Genomic DNA, 18,473 nt, shown 5'->3' with positions numbered 1-18,473 from the left:
GCCCTCTGTTGGTAAAACACTTTGAGACCAGTTGGTAATTTAGCTGGAAAATCTAGACAATCTATTCAAATTAAACCAAATCGCCTGAGCAAAGTACCTAAAAAACGTACAGACAACAAATAGCAGCATATAAATGTGGATTTCAGTGATAACGGATAAAACTACTCAAACATATCAGTTCTTATGCTTTAAAGTGATAATTCATTGATTAAGTCACAGATTAACTCTGATTAACCCTATAATTTTAGTCAAATAAATTTCACTAACTACTTTACACAATCTGCTGGCAGCTACTGTATGTAAATGTGGGTCTTAATAAAAATTAGGCTTTGGGAGTTCATCAAATCACAGAAAGATTCATCAACCAAAAATGGAGAAAATATGGAACAGGTTGGCCACTCAGATAATCTCAATCTGAATCCAAAAGCACTTTGACCACTGTAAGGGAGATCCCAGAACGGTTAAGGCCTTACTCATATTTCAACCTGTCTCATGTTTGTCTAAAAACATTTGCCAGGCTCTGACGAGTCTGTGGACTGACGAGATAAAGAAATTAACTTTGTGGAATGTGTGCGTCCTGTTGCATCTTTCATAAACCAGGCAACTTTTCAAATAGAGAGCATGATGCTGAGGACCAAACATGGTTTTGGTAGAGAGATGGTCTGACCTTTAGGGCATCACTGGACAATAATTGACAGATCCGTGAAATCTCTCTAAAACCTGAAGGAAAATGTTCTAGCTTTGGTTTTGTGACCTTAGCACAAGCACACTTGGGTTAAGTTGCAAGAAAACAATCCAAAGCACTGTAGCAATTCTACCTCTGAATTGCTCAGAAAAATTCAAATAAATGGTTTCCAGTGGCCTAATCAAAATATGAATTCAAATCCAAAATAGATATATGACTGTTGTCGGAAAATTTAGATTTCTCTTATTACTGTACATATATTAATTTATCCTATTTAGTCACTATAAGTTTTCACTCAGTCTCTTTCACCCGCAAGGCCAAACAATTTTCCGCGTGATGTTTGTAGACCAGAGATAGCTTCTTCCCAAAACAAACCAGATTCTTTCTCAAGGTTCATTCATAACATGTTACTGTTAACCAAAGTGTTTGCAATTTGTTTTGAATCCGACTTCTTTCCATTGTTGTAAGGGGGAACAAACGCTGCTCAGGCAGAACAGGGCTGAATACTGTGCCACAAGGGCTGCATGATGAACTGTTCTCTCTTTGCAAAGATATATGATTAATAAAGTGGAGACTAAGTGAAATCCATCGATCTCCGTTTATTTAACAAGGGTGAATAGTTGAATACTTTTTTCCTGCTACAATGTCATCTCCCTAAATTGAAAGTTCATGTTTGAAAATGCTCAGCTGTTGCTAAATTAAAGCAATTTGTAAAGAATGAACAAAGTCTTCAATGTCATATAAAAGTCTTATCACAAATGCATTGAGGGCAGTACAATCCTTTTCCACATAGGATTAGGTCAGTTTGATTTGAAACTGATTTTTAGCAAAAAAATTGTTATGAGTCAGATCTAAAATGTGTTAAATATACAGAAACTGGTGGCTGAATGTGGCATAAATATATAAACATGAAGAAATATGTAAGGGGATAAATGTTTTTATTTCTTTTTTTATTTTACTAAGCTGTACCTATGGAAAATGAATAACCATGAGAAAATACAATTAGGTAAGTTTAATGAATTGTGGTTGATTTACAACCTTTCAACTTTCTTGGTATGATATATTGGAGAAATAAAGATTAATTTAAGTCATTCTCTGTTTAGCTACAATATTTAACTTCTTTAAGAAAATAAAATCATCCAAAAAACCCATACCGAGTTAAACATCTAAACAGTTCAAAAAAGAGGAAAGAATAAGTGGATGAGGACGAAGTCAAAATCCTAAATCTCCTTTTAGATGTAGACATTGTTTTTCTATTGTTGGATCATTTTTATTTTCACTTTTGATTACAATGAGCAGTGTTATGGCTGAGAACAATACAAGTTAACACACAGATGAGCACATGCTTGGAATGAGAACTTGTTCTGATGAACCATTGTGATCAGCTTTAAACAAAAAATATAGATCAATAGATTTGGACACATTTGAAATTACAGGTTGAGACACATGCAAGTGTTAACCAGTTTATTTTATAATGTGGAAATCTGTTTCAGATTTAATTGTGGTGGAGTTTTTTTATAGTCTGCTTTCTAACATTTTGTTGGCAATGCTTTTAACAAAAGCCAAACTCATTATACTAAGCATCAAAAAACCAAATAAAAAGTATAAATTTCTCAAAAGAGCATAACAAAAAAAGGATTATTAAACTATTTGAAAAATGTTTAATTATGCTGAGCCGCTGTTAGAGATGAAGGATGTAAACGTTCTGCGATCTGTCACTGTGGGAAGCCCAGAATGGGACTAAATCAAAACCTTTTACTGATGTTCAAACACAGAGATGACATTGATGGATGGACAGCGCAATCCCTTTTCAGTCTGCTCACAACACCCGTTTCCCTTCACAAGTGAAACCAAAAAGCGAGTTTTGGGCAGCATTAGGTTAGGGTGAGGTGATGTGTGGGGAGTGGTGGTAGAAGGAAGCTTGCTCTGCCGCTAAGCTCCATCTACCTAAGGCCATCTCTGAACGGTGTGGGTTAGGTCTAGCAGTTCTCATCCACCGTCTTTTTCAGCACAGAAGTGGTCAGGGTCATCACTGCACAGGATCGAGACGTCACAGTTTGTCCAGCAGAGGTCAGACAGTGTTTTTTTCCCTTTCCTCTTCACATTGTCCACGTAAGAAGAACCAGCAGCTCAGTGTCGCAGCCTATGGCCACATTAGGAAATTTAGAGGAAAGATGCTGAAGCTGTTGCTGTCCAGGTGCAGTTTCTCAACCTCCACACAGCCGACACAGTGCGTTAACATTCACCTAAAAACAGATGCCCAAACTCCCCGTCTGTGCTTCACTGCTGATTCCTCCAACAAGGCATCCATCAGTGTTTTAGGGAGCAAGGGGACGTGATTCGAGCGCTGCTGAGCCCCTGTGTCGTACCCCCATCTTTCCTTCCTTTAACCTTCGTTTTCCATGTTTTTATTTATTCTTGATTTATCTTGCAGCAGTGTTTACACCGTGTTGCGCGGCGTGCCGTTCAAAGCCACCGCCTTGTTGCAGGGTGAGCCCACCGCCTGTGAGCCTAAAGGACGCTGAGCAGAAACTCCAACCTCAAATACTTCGTGGATGGCCTTCCGGAAACAATGGAAGTTGTAGTCTATTAATCCTGGGAAGAAGAAAAAAACACTTCTCAGTATATGGGGAAATAGTTTTTCAAATATTTTAGAGTATTATGGCAACAGAGAGATAGGCCTGTAATTTATAAAATGGTGTTTGCTTCCAGTTTTACACAACGATATAAATGATATCAATGTGTATCAATGGTTTAGAAATGACTACAATTACCTTTTTAAAGACTATTTAGAATGCCCCATGCCCCCTTGATATTTGCTCTCTTTTCATCCAATATTTTCTTATATTCTTTTCTGCTTGATCTTAGAATATTTGTTACTTTTTTATAGTTTTTGTATCTGCTATCTGCCACATCCATCCATCTTCTTACACGCTTGTCCTGAGTGGGGTAGCGAGGGGTGCTGGTGCCTATCTCCAGCAGTCAATGGTCAAGAGGCGGGGTACACCCTGGACAGGTCGCCAGTCCATCGCAGGGCAACACAGAGACACACAGGACTAACAACCATTCATGCACACACTCACACCTAATGACAATCAACCTAACAGTCATGTTTTTGGACTTTTGGAGGAAGCCGGAGTACCCAGAGAGAACCCATGCATGCTCAGGGAGAACACGCAAACTCCATGCAGAAAGACCCCGGGCCAGGAATCGAACCCAAAAGGCAGCAGTGCTACCCACTGCGCCACTGAGCAGCCCACATTAGTTCTCAATTTAATTAATGTAACCCCTTTGTAGTCCACGGACATATTATATATTATTCTTCAAATATATAGCAACTCCTTTTCCATTTTTATTTTACCTATTCATGTATATCAATTCATACCCATCAAGTTGAAAATCCAACCCTTTCTCCTTTAAATCCAGGATTCGGATATAGCAATTTTACTGAATGGTTGTTTAAACTGATTCAAATAACCTTTGATATTAAAGAAATTTGCATATAGACTTCTATTATTGAAGTGGATAACTGCTAACTCTCCATTAGGGGTGTAAATAATAATCGTTTTGTATCGATGCATCGATCCAAAAGCCGACGATCCGATGCATCGACACGTCCGCAAGATAATCGATTAATGTTTTTTTTTTTTCCCTCCGGTCTATTTTTATCCATTTGCTCCTGGGCGTAATTCTTCCTCCCGTGCTTCGGTGCCGCTAAACCTATTTTGCCCTCCTACCGCGCTTCCTGGTTATACTCTTACAGCAGTTTGTTGCAGCAAGCTTCACACAGATATTTTTAAATTATGCTCAGTATTGAAGCGTGGTCTGAGCTACACGCTGTGGGTCTAGATACGGCCGAGGCGATGAGGAAGTGGGGGCGAGTTTAGTCCGACGACGGAGGGACAATGGGGCAAAAAGAGCGGAGATTCAGCTGGAAAAAGGCTCCCAGCGTTCTCGCGCACCTCGCTCTTCTAGCGGGTCAAACTTCACGAGTTGTTTTCCGCAATTTCGGTCATAAAAAGAAAACTAGCCGGCCTCCTGTCTGCTGCACTGTTTGCGGTCAGCTACAATCTGGGAGAGGTGCAGCGGAGCGTCTCTCAAGGGGCGGTGACGTCAACACTCTGGAGCCTTCTTCTTCTTCTTTTTTTTAATGGCGGTTGGCAAACAACTTATAGGTGCATTACCACCACCTTCCAGAATGGAGTATGGACCAGACAAACTATTATATTCTCCCTAAAATACCCGTTCTTCTTAGAAAATTAAAAATACCCCCAAAAACTACATCCCCAGATGACCTTTGAAACAATTCCCTTATATCTAGTTTATTTTTATTCCTGTCTAACTCTCTACACAACATCTCTCTTTCCTGAATATATTTATTACATTCTAAAAAAAATATGTTGGACAGTTTCTCTGGAGCCGAGGTATTGCATTGAACTCATTACACTGATATTGTGCAGTATTTTTGCAGTATTTTTTGATGCAACTTTTCTACTTCTGTTATTTGCTGTTGTTTCTAAAGAAAATGCATAATGATATTACAGCTTTCATTGATTTATTTCAAACTTGAAACTTTGTTTAGCCTGTAAGGTGTAAAAAAAAAAAAATAATAATAATAAAAAAAAATTAACCGATTAATCGATTAATCGAATCGAATCGAATCGAATCGTGGTGTATTCTTAAGTATCGAAAATAATCGAATCGTTGGGTCAGGAAATCGATACTGAATCGAATCGCCATGATGGATGTGATTTACACCCCTACTCTCCATAGGGCGACAGTGGCTTTGGATGTAAGAGTTTGCCCTGAAATTGAAGGATTGACGGTTCAATCCCCGGCTCTGACTTTCAGTGTCGTTGTGTCCTTGGGCAAGACACTTAACCTGCATCGTCTACTGATGGTGGTCAGAGGGCCCGGCAGCCCCGCTTCTGTCAGTAAGCCCCAGGGCAGTTTTGGCTACAATGTAGCTTGCCACCATCAGTGTGTGAGTGTGTGCGTGAATGGGTGAATGAATGTAGTGTAAAGCGCTTTGGTCAAGTCTCCTGACTTGAATAAAGGTATTATATAAGTACATGCCATTTACCATTGGAGTTAATGCCTTATCATATTGTTAGTGGTCTCCAGCTGCAGTGCAGCAACCTTGTGTATTTTAGCAGAGCAGCTTGACAAACTTTACTGATGCGCCAGCGGCATAACCATTTACAAGGAATGGCAGGTGGGGTACTTCCCCAGTACTGCAGTGGATAAAAAGAAGGTAATAATAGGAAAGGTTTGCATGTCCTATTTCTTTGCAAAAATAAAATAAAATCTTCCTGGCCATATATGGAGGGGCCTGGTTCAGGGGCCCCTCCTTTACCTTTGGCCCGCTACAACTGATCCGGTTGTCCCCCTTTTCAGCGGCCATGCTCTCTTGAACCTTATTAATATGTGGAAGTGCTTTGGTTTTGAAATCTGTCTGCTGCCTGTTTACCTTTACGCTCAAAGCTCTCCTCTCTCAGGATGCAGACCAGAGCGAGGAACTTTGTGACCTCTTTGAGGTACAGCACAGTGGTGTTGTTGAGCTTGATGATTGCCATGGACTCCTTGTCATAGGCGCTGCCACTGCCATCTTCCCTCAAACTATCATAAGACAAAAACAGTCACGTAAATTACTGAGCTGAGCTTAAGTACACAAAATATGGATTCACTCTACTATGTATCTTAATGTCTTCAATGCAAGGGAAACATACTCACCCATATATACAGGAGACATCAATCACCACATCGATCATATCACAGCACAGTTCATAGGACTGCATATCTACAGGCGAGCTGTCTGTGGCGATGTAGATCTTACTGACCACGTCAAACAGAAAGGCTTTTTCAATCCCTGAATTCTGGAAGGAGCAAATAGGAAAAACAATGAATGGTTTAAAAATGAGACCCAAAGCAGCAGAATGGCATCACTAGCAGTGGAAAGTGCCAAATAATGTTAACTAAAGGATCTATAGCAAATTATCCTACATAAAATACATGTATTCTTCAAGTAGTCTATCGGTTTTAAAAACAAAGGACCAAGGAAAATAGAAAGTTTTCACAACAGAGGTTTTCAAAATTAGATTTGGGAATTTACAAACTATAAAAGCTTTACTGATGAAGCTCATTGAATTCTACCGTCACATAAAGAAGGTCATATGTTTTTCCAGGGACAAATGCTTTGGTAGGAGATAAGCTAAATCTTTACAATCAGCTGACTATGATAAAGAAACACTGTTCCTCCTCACAAGCAGGAGAAAAAAAAAATCTTATTCACATTGTTTTTCTATACATGTTAGTCAGCATGCACAGAGAGATCAGCTATCAGCAGGAATCAGCTGATTTTTTTTCAATCAATCATAGAGCAATGATCTTGTCAGTGTTTGTTGCTTACTGAGTGAAGAAGGCTGAAAGTATATAGCGAAGATTTTAAAAACGTAATCAAAAAACAACAGTCCTCTAACACATGTAGCAGCATGTTTTAAGTTAATTCAGGCTACAGGAAACCGACACAGATGCAAACTTGAAGCAAACAGCGGAAAGACTGAATGAAGTATAGCAAAGTTGATCTGTTTTATCCTTAAAGGAATAGTACACCCAAAACATGATTAGCCTTCATTTTCTACTCACCCCCATGCTGAACAACACTCTGGAGTACTTTTTTGATATCTCAAATGCATCTGGAGATCTGGGAGGCTTCTTGCTGTCTGCTGACATTCAAATAATGGAGGTCTATGGTGCCCGAGACAGAAAGGTCCATAAAAGTCAACAAAAAACGTTTCAATATTCCTCCATACTGCTCGTCCAATGTATTCCAAGTGTCCTGAGTGGGTAGCATCCAGAATTTACTCGAAACGAAGTTATTTAGAATGTTTTTAGAGCATAAACAGTAGTGTATCCCGACGCTACGGAAGCCGGCAGACCAAACCAGCGCATTCAGCTCGGCAAAGAACTCATGCTCTTCCTCAACACTATAGTCCTCAGACATTTTTCTTTCGTTGTTTCTTTCTTTGCACAGGTAAACAGCACATTTCTTCTTCTACACTTGCATTATTGGCAGAGCAGACGCTGAATGCACACTTTCATCTGGTTTGGTCTGCCGGCTTCCGTAGCGTCATGAACGCGCCGGCCCGAGCTTTCAGGAAATCCTATACACTACTGTTTATGCTCTAAAAACATTCTAAATGACTTCGTTTCGAGTAAATTATGGACGCTACCCACTCAGGACACTTGGAATACATTGGATGAGCAGTATGGAGGAATATTGACACGTTTTTTGTGGACTTTTATGGACCTTTCTGCCTCGGGCACCATAGACCTCCATTATTTGAATGTCAGCAGACAGCAAGAAGCCTCCCAGATCTCCAGATGCATTTGAGATATCAAAAAAGTACTCCAGAGTGTTGTTCAGCATGGGGGTGAGTAGAAAATGAAGGCTAATCATGTTTTGGGTGTACTATTCCTTTAAGAGCTGATTACCTTTCTCTGATGTGGAACAAGCTTAAATTGGATTTGCTGAGATTCTTAACCTTTTGCAGAACTCATAGTGTGCTAATGTGAGATCCTAGAGATTAGCTAAGGTGATAAAAAGAAGTTTGAGAAGTTACTTCTCTGATCAACTAAACCAAATTAAAAGTTTTATAATTGTATGTCATCATTAGGTCATTGTTTCAGAAGAATCAAAAAAAAAAGCATACACAATCATATCCTGGCATTCAGCAGAGACTTCAATCATAAAGAATACCACGTTTAAATCCCAACCAGGAACACAGAGGAAAGCTGCAGAGTTTTTTTACTTACAGAAATGAAGATATTTAGAAGGTTCTCCAAAGTGGGGAGCTGGGGGATGAGCTTCTGCACCACTTTGCTGAAGGCCTCAAAGATGGAGTGGTCATAAATACTTGTCAAATAGAAGCTAAATGAGAGGGAAATAAAGACACTTTCTTAAAATGATCACCAAAACGGTTAAAATACAAGATTACACGAGAAAACAGATGGATGATCTGATTTCTAGCTAATAGGAGAAAAAAATAAAACTGCCAAAAACTGAATATTTTTACCAGCAGCAGAAATCTGCACAATGAATGGGCCTTGGATACAGATACACTATATTGCCAAAAGTATTTGCTCACCCATCCAAATTATTGGAATCAGGTGTTCCAATCACTTTCATGGCCACAGGTGTATAAATTCAAGCACCTAGGCATGCAGACTGTTTTTACAAACATTTGTGAAAGAATGGGTCGCTCTCAGGAGCTCAGTGAATTCCAGCGTGGAACTGTGATAGGATGCCACCTGTGCAACAAATCCAGTCGTGAAATTTCCTCGCTCCTAAATATTCCACAGTCAACTGTCAGCTGTATTATAAGAAAATGGAAGTGTTTGGGAACGACAGCAACTCAGCCACGAAGTGGTAGGCCACGTAAACTGACGGAGCGGGGTCAGCGGATGCTGACGCGCATAGTGCGAAGAGGTCGCCAACTTTCTGCAGAGTCAATCACTACAGACCTCCAAACTTCATGTGGCCTTCAGATTAGCTCAAGAACAGTGCGCAGAGAGCTTCATGGAATGGGTTTCCATGGTCGAGCAGCTGCATCCAAGCCATACATCACCAAGTGCAATGCAAAGCGTCGGATGCGGTGGTGTAAAGCACGCCGCCACTGGACTCTAGAGCAGTGGAGACGCATTCTCTGGAGTGACGAATCGCGCTTCTCCATCTGGCAATCTGATGGACGGGTCTGGGTTTGGCGGTTGCCAGGAGAACGGTACTTGTCTGACTGCATTGTGCCAAGTGTAAAGTTTGGTGGAGGGGGGATTATGGTGTGAGGTTGTTTTTCAGGAGCTGGGCTTGGCCCCTTAGTTCCAGTGAAAGGAACTCTGAATGCTTCAGCATACCAAGACATTTTGGACAATTCCATGCTCCCAACTTTGTGGGAACAGTTTGGAGCTGGCCCCTTCCTCTTCCAACATGACTGTGCACCAGTGCACAAAGCAAGGTCCATAAAGACATGGATGACAGAGTCTGGTGTGGATGAACTTGACTGGCCTGCACAGAGTCCTGACCTCAACCCGATAGAACACCTTTGGGATGAATTAGAGCGGAGACTGAGAGCCAGGCCTTCTCGTCCAACATCAGTGTGCGACCTCACAAATGCGCTTCTGGAAGAATGGTCAAAAATTCCCATAAACACACTCCTAAACCTTGTGGACAGCCTTCCCAGAAGAGTTGAAGCTGTTCTAGCTGCAAAGGGTGGACCGACGTCATATTGAACCCTATGGATTAGGAACGGGATGTCACTTAAGCTCATATGTGAGTCAAGGCAGGTGAGCAAATACTTTTGGCAATATAGTGTATGTACGTAAAAAAAAAAGAAAATCCTATTAGCGAGAGCCTGTTTAACCAGAAAGAGTTGTCTGAAGTGACAGGGCTGCAAATCTGATTCTGCAAAAAGATAGATCTTTTTTGCTCCATCATATTTCCAGGAAGGCCCTGGCTGTCTAACAGAAATAGACAATTTTACCAAACTGAAAACATACTGCTGTGCCAACAGGTTCCTTTATTTTTTGAAAGCTGCTACCAAATCAACTTGAACACAAAGGCATTTAAATAAAAGATACATTCTGTCCTATTTTAATTTCTAAAGCCAAAACAATAAATTCAGACTAATATAAAATTAAAAGGTTTGATGTGTTACTATTAGTCTTCATGGACTTAATTAGTTTAAAATTTGTAGAGACACATATCTAGATCCTAAAAAGACAAAGATAAAAGGAGAACACACACAGCTGAGAGATTTCTCTTTTCACGAGGTTCTAATATCAAAACTATTCTTTTGGACAAACATACAGCCTTTTTTTGTTTGTTAGTTTTTTACTGTTAGCCTGCTGCAGTATCTCACACGTGGGTCAGTGTCCCTTCATTAGAAGACTATGGAGGAATTTCACATATACATCACAGCACCACCTTTAGACTAGATCCCAGCTCTGTTCAAAGAAGCGTTTGAAACTGTTGTTCTGAGTGTTTTCACTGTGACTAACAGTTCTCAGTCTTCAAGCTTTGTTTCAGTTGCTTTCAGCGTGTTGTTGAACGGACTACAGGTCTGCATGCAAACTTTCATTCATTTCAAAGGTTTCAGGTAAAGTTTTTAGATCCAGGCTCCGTTTGAAGGAAATTTACTCAGGTTGTACATCACACCACAGCCCTTTTCGAGTAACTTTAGATTTATCTGTGGTTCTTTATACTGTGAATGGTTATATTCTGGTATCCGAAGTGGAACATGTTTATAGCATAGAGTGTAGATCTGTGTACTGGGGTTCCTCTCTGCTTTGGGGTCCCTCAAACGTCCATACTATTTCCCCTACCGCTCGACTTTTATCTGCTGACACTGGCATCTATTTTTAGGAAACACAATGTCCCTTTTTATTGTTCAGCTGGTTACATCAAGGCCTACATGTCAGTTAAATCAAATAACAGTAATCGCATTTCCCAAGTACTGAACAACCTGAATGAAATCAAGACCTGGATAAAATTAAATGGCAGCAAGTTGTTGTTTTGGGAAATGTTTAGTTGATGGTTCTGGTTCTCTTCTCTACCTCTAAAATAACCATTGAGAAATGAAGGTAAATACTGGACAGCTGTCCTAAGTGTGATGCTGTGATTGGATCCAGATTTTACCTGACCAACAGATATAATTTAAGATCAAGCCTCATCTTTCAAAACATCTGAAGGCCATTCATGCTTTTTATAACCCTTAATTTAGATTACTGTAATGGTTTGCACGCTGGTCTAAATCAAGCTTCCCTGAAGGGTTTAAAAATTGTCCAAAATGCTGCAGCTCTTCTTTGAACTGATGCTAAAAAAAACAGTAACACGATTTGTTTCTACTATCTCTCTAATACTTCCCTATTTGTTTTGGTATTGGTTTTTAAGTTTTTATTCCTCTCATTTTGATTCATGAAGTAGTTTCATCCCCTTATTTGTTCAGAATGACACCCAAATAGTTTTCTTGTGTTAAATACTTTATTTCAGAATTCATTTTACAGTATGTCATATTTTCCTTTATTTTGTATTTGTTGTTTGCTTGTCTGTGTTGTGACCAACTTTTATCAACAAATTTAAGAAATAAATAGAAAGAAAAAAGGAAAGTACAGCCTTAAATAACACATCTTTATTTAAGACTCAAAGACAGTTTTTGTAGTTTTGTAAGTGTTGAGTTAAAGATCTTAGGTATATCTGTTCTTCCAGAATAATAACTACAAATAAGGCAGATATGCTTAGCTTTGGGTTTGATGTTAAGTTTACAAATAACTTATTATTAGCAACAGTTAATTTTAGATGTTTGACCAGATTAAGGATGCTAGAATCATCAATTAAGAAATTATTTACTCATAGGTACACCTTTGTGTTACAATCAATACAAAGCTAGAACAACATCAAAAAGGTGAGAAAAGCTCCAGTATCTGCAAAAGTGAAGTAGTAAAACTGCCAAACGATATAAGCTTCCATTATGATTGTTGGTCATTGCAATAAAATTGCAGTATTGGTTGAAAATAATCGCAATTTTGATTTTGGGCCAAATCGTTCAGCCCTACATTGTTTATATTGTCCCGTCCTTCTCTTAGCTTCTGCAAAGCTTTTTTGGATGGCCTTGAATAGGAATGGTGCTAGGAGAATAAATGTGAAAAAGTAATTACTCCCTTTGACACAAACTATTACCTGCAACAATAATCATAACCTAACTTCATTACAGCCAGTCCTGTAGAATCAAGGAGGCATTCAGAGAGAACCTGCCAAACAAGTTTAAGTAGCCTAAACCATCTGAAAAAGCTACCAACATGCTTCTATCAATGAGAAAATAAAGAAGTATTCCTATTGCTTTGATAGAAACAGCAAAATTCAAATCAGCGTACTAAATTTGGCAAAAACATTTTTAAGCTCCAGAAAGAGTCAAATAACAAAGGCTTAGGGACTGCAGGTTTAACACTTAAGGTAAGGGCTGATGTTCTACAGTGCCTTAAAAAAGAGAAAAGACTCAAAAACTGTCTATAAAAACTAAAAACTGTCTCTTTGTCTGATATTGAAATGCTTCTTTTAACCAGCTCTCTATAGCAGCAATAAAGTCTATTGTGGCCAGAAAAAAGCCTCTGAAATTATTGTGATATACCGACTTTCAAACTCTGGTGCAATATCAATGTGTGCAATAATGCAATCACAACAGAGTGCTTTGGTGCAATTTTTAAGGATTATTTCAAAAGCTGATTTCACAAGTTGAAGAGTTTCCCAGCCAAAGTAAGGTTAATTACAATTGATTTGATGACTGTAAACCTAATAAATATATTATTTTAAATATAGCTTAAACTAATATAATGAGGAAAGTTAGGAAAGTTACAGTACATCAATCCCTAGTAACAGCAATCAAAGAAAATTTACCTGAGATGTAGCTTCTCTAAACTTGCATCTGCCAGATCATCATTGGCTCTCTGATGAATATCTCTCTGTGTTTCAATCTTGTGATCGTCTGAAAGGCCGTCAACTTTATGGATGAACACCTCAAAATTGATCTCTGGATTGACCCTGTAGGCCCGTGACACCGTGAGATGGAGCCGTCCCAGAGCCTCCATGTAGTCATCCTGAAGCAAAGGATTTGTGGTTTTAAAAGTCGGTTTGCACAAATAGAATGTCAGCCATAGCAAAGCATAAGAACAGCTTTAAAATGTTAAATTCAATATATTTTTCATCATCTTAAAAACAAACAGGCATGCATGACTCTATGGGTTTGCTACTTGCAGGTTCTGTCGTAAAAGTAGAACTCGTTCTAAATGGTATAATTCACCTTCTTTTACAGTGAGTTGAGTTTTTTTCAAAGCACATTCTTTTCTAAACAGCAAGGGGAAAACTGAGCTGCTCCAGTACAAACGGCTAGAATCAATTCATCTGGCAGCATCTCAACCGCAAACAAACTCTGCAATCAGTTCAGCTGCTGCTTTTATGGAGCTGAGATCAGTTCTTAAAAGCATTTGGATGGCAGGTTCATCATAGAGTCCATTTATCAGCATTAAGCTTCCATTATACATTAAAAACAAGGAAGACAGGGTGGTTTTAATCCTTATTAAGTTGGAAAAAAGCTAAGAAAGTATAGCAATAAGTCAGGTTTTTTATGTCAAATTTCTTAAAGGAAATGCTTGCTCAATTCTGAACCTCCCTAAAGAAAATAAATCTAAAAATGTAATATCTTCACCTGAGCATCAATCACAAATATCAGAGCTCCGGTTCCCCTGAAGATCCTCTCATAGTCAAAGGTGGGGTCTAGAAAGTCCACCTGGCCGGGGAAGTCCCAGATCTGGAAGTTAACGAAGGAGCTGCTGGAGATGTCATCCTTGTAGATCTTGTTGGTGCTTTCCAAAAACAATGTCTCGTTTGGGGACATTTTGTGAAACACCACCTGAAACGAGACTTGTGTTTATGATTCAGCAGAACGAATGTAAGAAGCTTGTTTCACTTGTTTTCATCGAATCCTTGATGCTTATGGAAAAAAAAAAAAAAAAAAGCATAACTTCTATTTATTGTTGACAGTTTGATGAGTTACACTTAACCAAACAGAGAGTAACAAATTAGTCAAATACAGCCAAGATAAGAGGGATGGCTACGGATAATTATTAAGTCAGAAAATATATGGACTCCTTTTGGCTTTTTTGGCACTTTTAAAGAGCAACGATACACCCCCCCTCCCCCGAGTTAAAAATACCATAAATACAGGAGAGTTCAAACTTCAATAGATCTCCAAACAGAAACAAAGAGGGAGTATTGATACATGACTTGCTGTACTGATTAAAAGATCATGGGGTTCTGATCAAAGTTTCAATATTGGTTTTCCTCAGCTGTTTGGTTGCCTAATGCTCCTTCATCAAAGGTAAATAACAGAATTTTAAATTTTAACAAAAAAAAAAACAGACATTTTTACCTTTCCCATGTTTAAGAACTGTCCAGCAGCCATTTCTTAACAACGCTCAAGTTTTGGATTGCTTTAGAAGACAGACTTTTGTCTCAATGGAATGACTGAGCAGTTTATTCTAACACTCTGACAGGAACCTCCTAAATGATTTCAGCAAAGGTAAAACTTGCACAGTTTTAAGCATTGAGCTATTTGCTTTACACGACTTGATTCCAGCACAAGCCTATCATTTGAGCGTCACATGTCAAACAAAAAGGGAAAAGGGCAAAAAAACTGCAGACTCGCCGATGCTCATCTGACGCACGATGCCGCTGCACTCAGCATTTTTCATCTACAAGCTTTAGTGGCAGTTTATAAAACAGCACCTGTCAACTGTTAATAAAATATCAAATAAATGCTTGAAAGCAAAATAAAAAAAAAATGGTTGATGGGTTATTATTTTTGCTTCACGGCTGCCATTTTAAATCAAAGGCCAGCAAAAAGCCGTATCACATGCTTTCCAAACTAAAGGCTTACAGAAGAGAACATTAATCTCAGACTGGAGGTGGTGTGAACTGTAACATACAGAGCTTGGGACAGAAAAGTGCCACTCTTTACTTCTATTTTTTGCCCTCTTACTTAACATTGAATTTTGACATAAATAATGAAATATCACAGATGGAAACACAACTTCCTATCTATTATTTAACCACAGCATCAGTTTGAAATAGGACTTAGTAAATCACAATGTGACAAACTCCTGTTTTTTTTTTTGTGCAAAACTTTCAGCTGTGAAGGGTTAGGGTTAAAAATTTAAAATATAAGATAAAAAAAATAACATTTTTATTTTTGAATCTCTGACTCATGTAGGCATAATTGCCTGTATATCATACAGGAAGTAAATACAGATTCTGTATTCTGAAAACAGGAAACATTGAAAATAATGACTAGAGACTGGTCCACAAAGAGATTATCCAATAAGTTTATTGTGCCTTGCACTTTTTCATGTGTTATTTTTTTATGTAATGCACAAACTCAAACTGGCCTAGACTAGAATTAGCAAGCAGAAAGCCATTGTTGGAAGAATAAGATCAATGCAATGAGCAGAAGATGTTGGTTTGCTCAGATATGATCCAGCTGACCTATTCTTTTTATCAACTTACAGAATAACAATAATCATTTTAAGAATAATTATCCCTTTGTGAAGCATAGATGTGACAGAACTTCGTTGTGATGCTTTACTTGAACAGGGAAGCTCAAAGTTATTGGGAAGATGAAGAGAGCTTAAAACATTTGCAGTCCTGGAGGAAAACCTGTAATGGCTGCAAAACTTCAGATTGGAGCCCAGGTTTACTATCCAGGTGGAATACTACAAATTTCAAGGTCTAAAGTATGACTTAGATTGATCTAGCCTTAGCCAAGAGCTAAATCTAGACAATTTTTCCCAAACCTTAAAATAAAAACATATTTTTCCTCAGAGAAAAATCACTTGATCAAAGCTTGTCTATCATTCCACACAGTAAAATAATTAATTAGTATGTATGATTAATACTAATATCGTATCAGGGCAATATCAGTATTGCCCTATACTCAAAGCTACAATATCGGTTTTGCCCCGTACTCAAAGCTGAAATATCGGTACCACCCAGCACTCAAAGCTACAATATCGGTACTGCTCCATAATCAAAGCTGAAATATCGGTACCACCCTAAACCTCAAAGCTACAATATCGGTACTGCCCCGTAGGGTTGTCAAAAGTATCAATACTCAAAAAAGTATCGATACTGAAATGTTGTATCCGGATACAATACTCATTTTCAAAAGTATCGAGTACCAGTCGCACCTAAACAGTCATTCATCTAAACTGCAGAATAGAGGAAAATGCACTTTCTGAACACTGTGATTGAATAATTCTGTGCACTTTTCAGTTTCAGACTTTTTTTGTAACAGTTGCAGCTGCTGAAAATTATTTTTGTTTCTTAACCGGTTTGGCTAGTGTCATTGTTATGTGTGCAAAGCATAGCCAAGTAAGGAAAACTTAATTTTAATTTTGTAATTTTTTTTATCAGGCTTGCTAAATACTGTGCACAGCAAACAACATCAAAATGTTGTTCTTATTGTTTATTGTATTTATTTATTGTATTTTAATTATTAATCAAAATATTTCTGTTGAAATTTTATCCTTGTGGTATCGAAAATGGTATCGGGTATCGAATATTTTCCTTAGTATCGGTATCGAGTTGAAAAGTTTAGTATCGTGACAACCCTACTGCCCCGTGCTCAAAGCTGAAATATCTGTATTGTCCCATACTCAAAGCTACAATACCGGTACCGCCCGGTACTCAAAGCTGCAATATCCGAACCGCCCAAACCTCAAAGCTGCAATATCGGTACTGCTCCATAATCAAAGCTGAAATATCGGTACCGCCCCGTACTCTAAGCTACAATATAGGTACAGCCCTAAACCTCAAAAGCTGCAATATCGGTACTGCTCCATTAACAAAGCTACAATATCGGTACCGCCCCGTATTCAAAGCTACAATATCGGTACCGCCCCGTATTCAAAGCTACAATATCGGTACCGCCCCAAACCTAAAAGCTGCAATATCGGTACTGCTCCATAATCAAAGCTGAAATATCGGTACCGCCTCATACTCAAAGCTACAATATCGGTATTGCCCCGTACTCAAAGCTGAAATATCAGTACTATAATGGAAATGAAAAAGTTGTTTCAGGTCACCCCTTATTTTCACGGTTTGTTAACATGTAATACTGAAAAAATATGCATGTCACACATATTAAACTTGTATCTGTAAAAAAAATAAATAAATAAATACACTTTCATTTTCATGTAATCTTTATAGGCGAGTTTGTATTAGTCTATTACTCTAAATAAAAATAAAATACTGGGTAGTTCGTGGTTATATTATGACAAAAGTAAAACTGGTCACTGGGTGCGAATAATACTGAAAGGAAAGTCATTTCACCTCCTGTCTGCAAACTTCTAATCTTGATGCACTTATTAAAAACTAAAGGTAAGGTGTGGTCAGTTTGCTACTGTGTCCTTGCCATATCACATTATGTTTTTTCCCCCATATTATCAACCGTCTCTGTCCACTTGGTTAATAATTACCAGCGCAGCTTACTGCTTATCAGCTTGTTATAACAGTCCTTGCAGCTGCACACGTTGATTGATAACAATTATCATTAGCATCATGCTAAACAAAGTTGCTAGCTATTTTAACTGAGAGGAGTAGATGAAAGCGGCCCCTAGCCTCGCAATGCTAACACTTTAAAAACATAGATATCTCCCCACCTTCTGTATGGATGATTTACCGCTTCGCCGTAGACCCATGAGCAGGATCCTTGGTTTGCTGTCCGACGGGGCCGAGCTGTCCTCGATGTCGGGCTCCTCTTCACCGTAACCGAAATCTTTGGGAAACGAGTCCGAAACCCCGTAGCTGTCAGCCAGCTGTTCCACCTCGTACTGAATCGACATTTTGACCTAACAAAGGCCGCTTACGCTCTATGTCCCGCTCTTAATGTATCCAACCCCTACTATGTTTGTTACCAAACACAATAAAATCGCCTCGTTACTAAAACAGTTTGTCAATACCGTATTAGCCTCTTGAAATCACACTGCATGATGATGCCTCACATTTCCTAAGGATTTCCTCTCAGCTGAAAAAAAGCTTATCCTCCCGCCCCTTGATTCTGATTGGCTACATGGAATAAATCTCAAGTTTCAATTGGCTAGAGTTTCTGTCAGTCTTTTGAGGTTTCTCACTGTCACCTGACTAGTGCTCAGACTTGTTTTGTGAACTAAACGGTATATCCACATG

General features: G+C 38.7%; 1 protein-coding gene across 1 annotated transcript; it reads right to left on the bottom strand.

Moving 5' to 3' along the window:
* Positions 1 to 1,915: 1,915 nt before the first annotated feature.
* On the bottom strand, positions 1,916 to 18,329 carry rragca (Ras-related GTP binding Ca). The gene is made up of 7 exons (XM_038276354.1): positions 17,948 to 18,329; positions 13,939 to 14,142; positions 13,131 to 13,330; positions 8,501 to 8,615; positions 6,419 to 6,561; positions 6,156 to 6,304; positions 1,916 to 3,280 (listed from the first exon to the last, which is right to left on the bottom strand). The coding sequence occupies exons 1-7, from the start codon at positions 18,128 to 18,130 to the stop codon at positions 3,126 to 3,128; spliced, it is 1,149 nt and encodes a 382-aa protein (XP_038132282.1). The 5' UTR covers positions 18,131 to 18,329; the 3' UTR covers positions 1,916 to 3,125.
* Between the last annotated feature and the right edge of the window lie 144 nt (positions 18,330 to 18,473).

This window comes from Cyprinodon tularosa, unplaced genomic scaffold, assembly GCF_016077235.1.
Source record: "Cyprinodon tularosa strain WSP-4 unplaced genomic scaffold, ASM1607723v1 ctg124, whole genome shotgun sequence".
NCBI classification, from domain to species: domain Eukaryota; kingdom Metazoa; phylum Chordata; class Actinopteri; order Cyprinodontiformes; family Cyprinodontidae; genus Cyprinodon; species Cyprinodon tularosa.
This window is presented reverse-complemented; position numbering and strand designations above follow the sequence as displayed.

What these genes read in the sequence shown, in the direction of transcription:
- rragca (XM_038276354.1), bottom strand. Translation starts at nt 18,130, where the DNA reads ATGTCGATTCAGTACGAGGTGGAACAGCTGGCTGACAGCTACGGGGTT. An exon ending in TATTTGTGATTGATGCTCAG is followed by an intron (nt 13,331 to 13,938) that starts GTGAAGATATTA and finishes CCTTTGCTTCAG; the next exon opens with GATGACTACATGGAGGCTCT. An exon ending in TTCTAAATATCTTCATTTCT is followed by an intron (nt 6,562 to 8,500) that starts GTAAGTAAAAAA and finishes TGCTCCTTCCAG; the next exon opens with AATTCAGGGATTGAAAAAGC.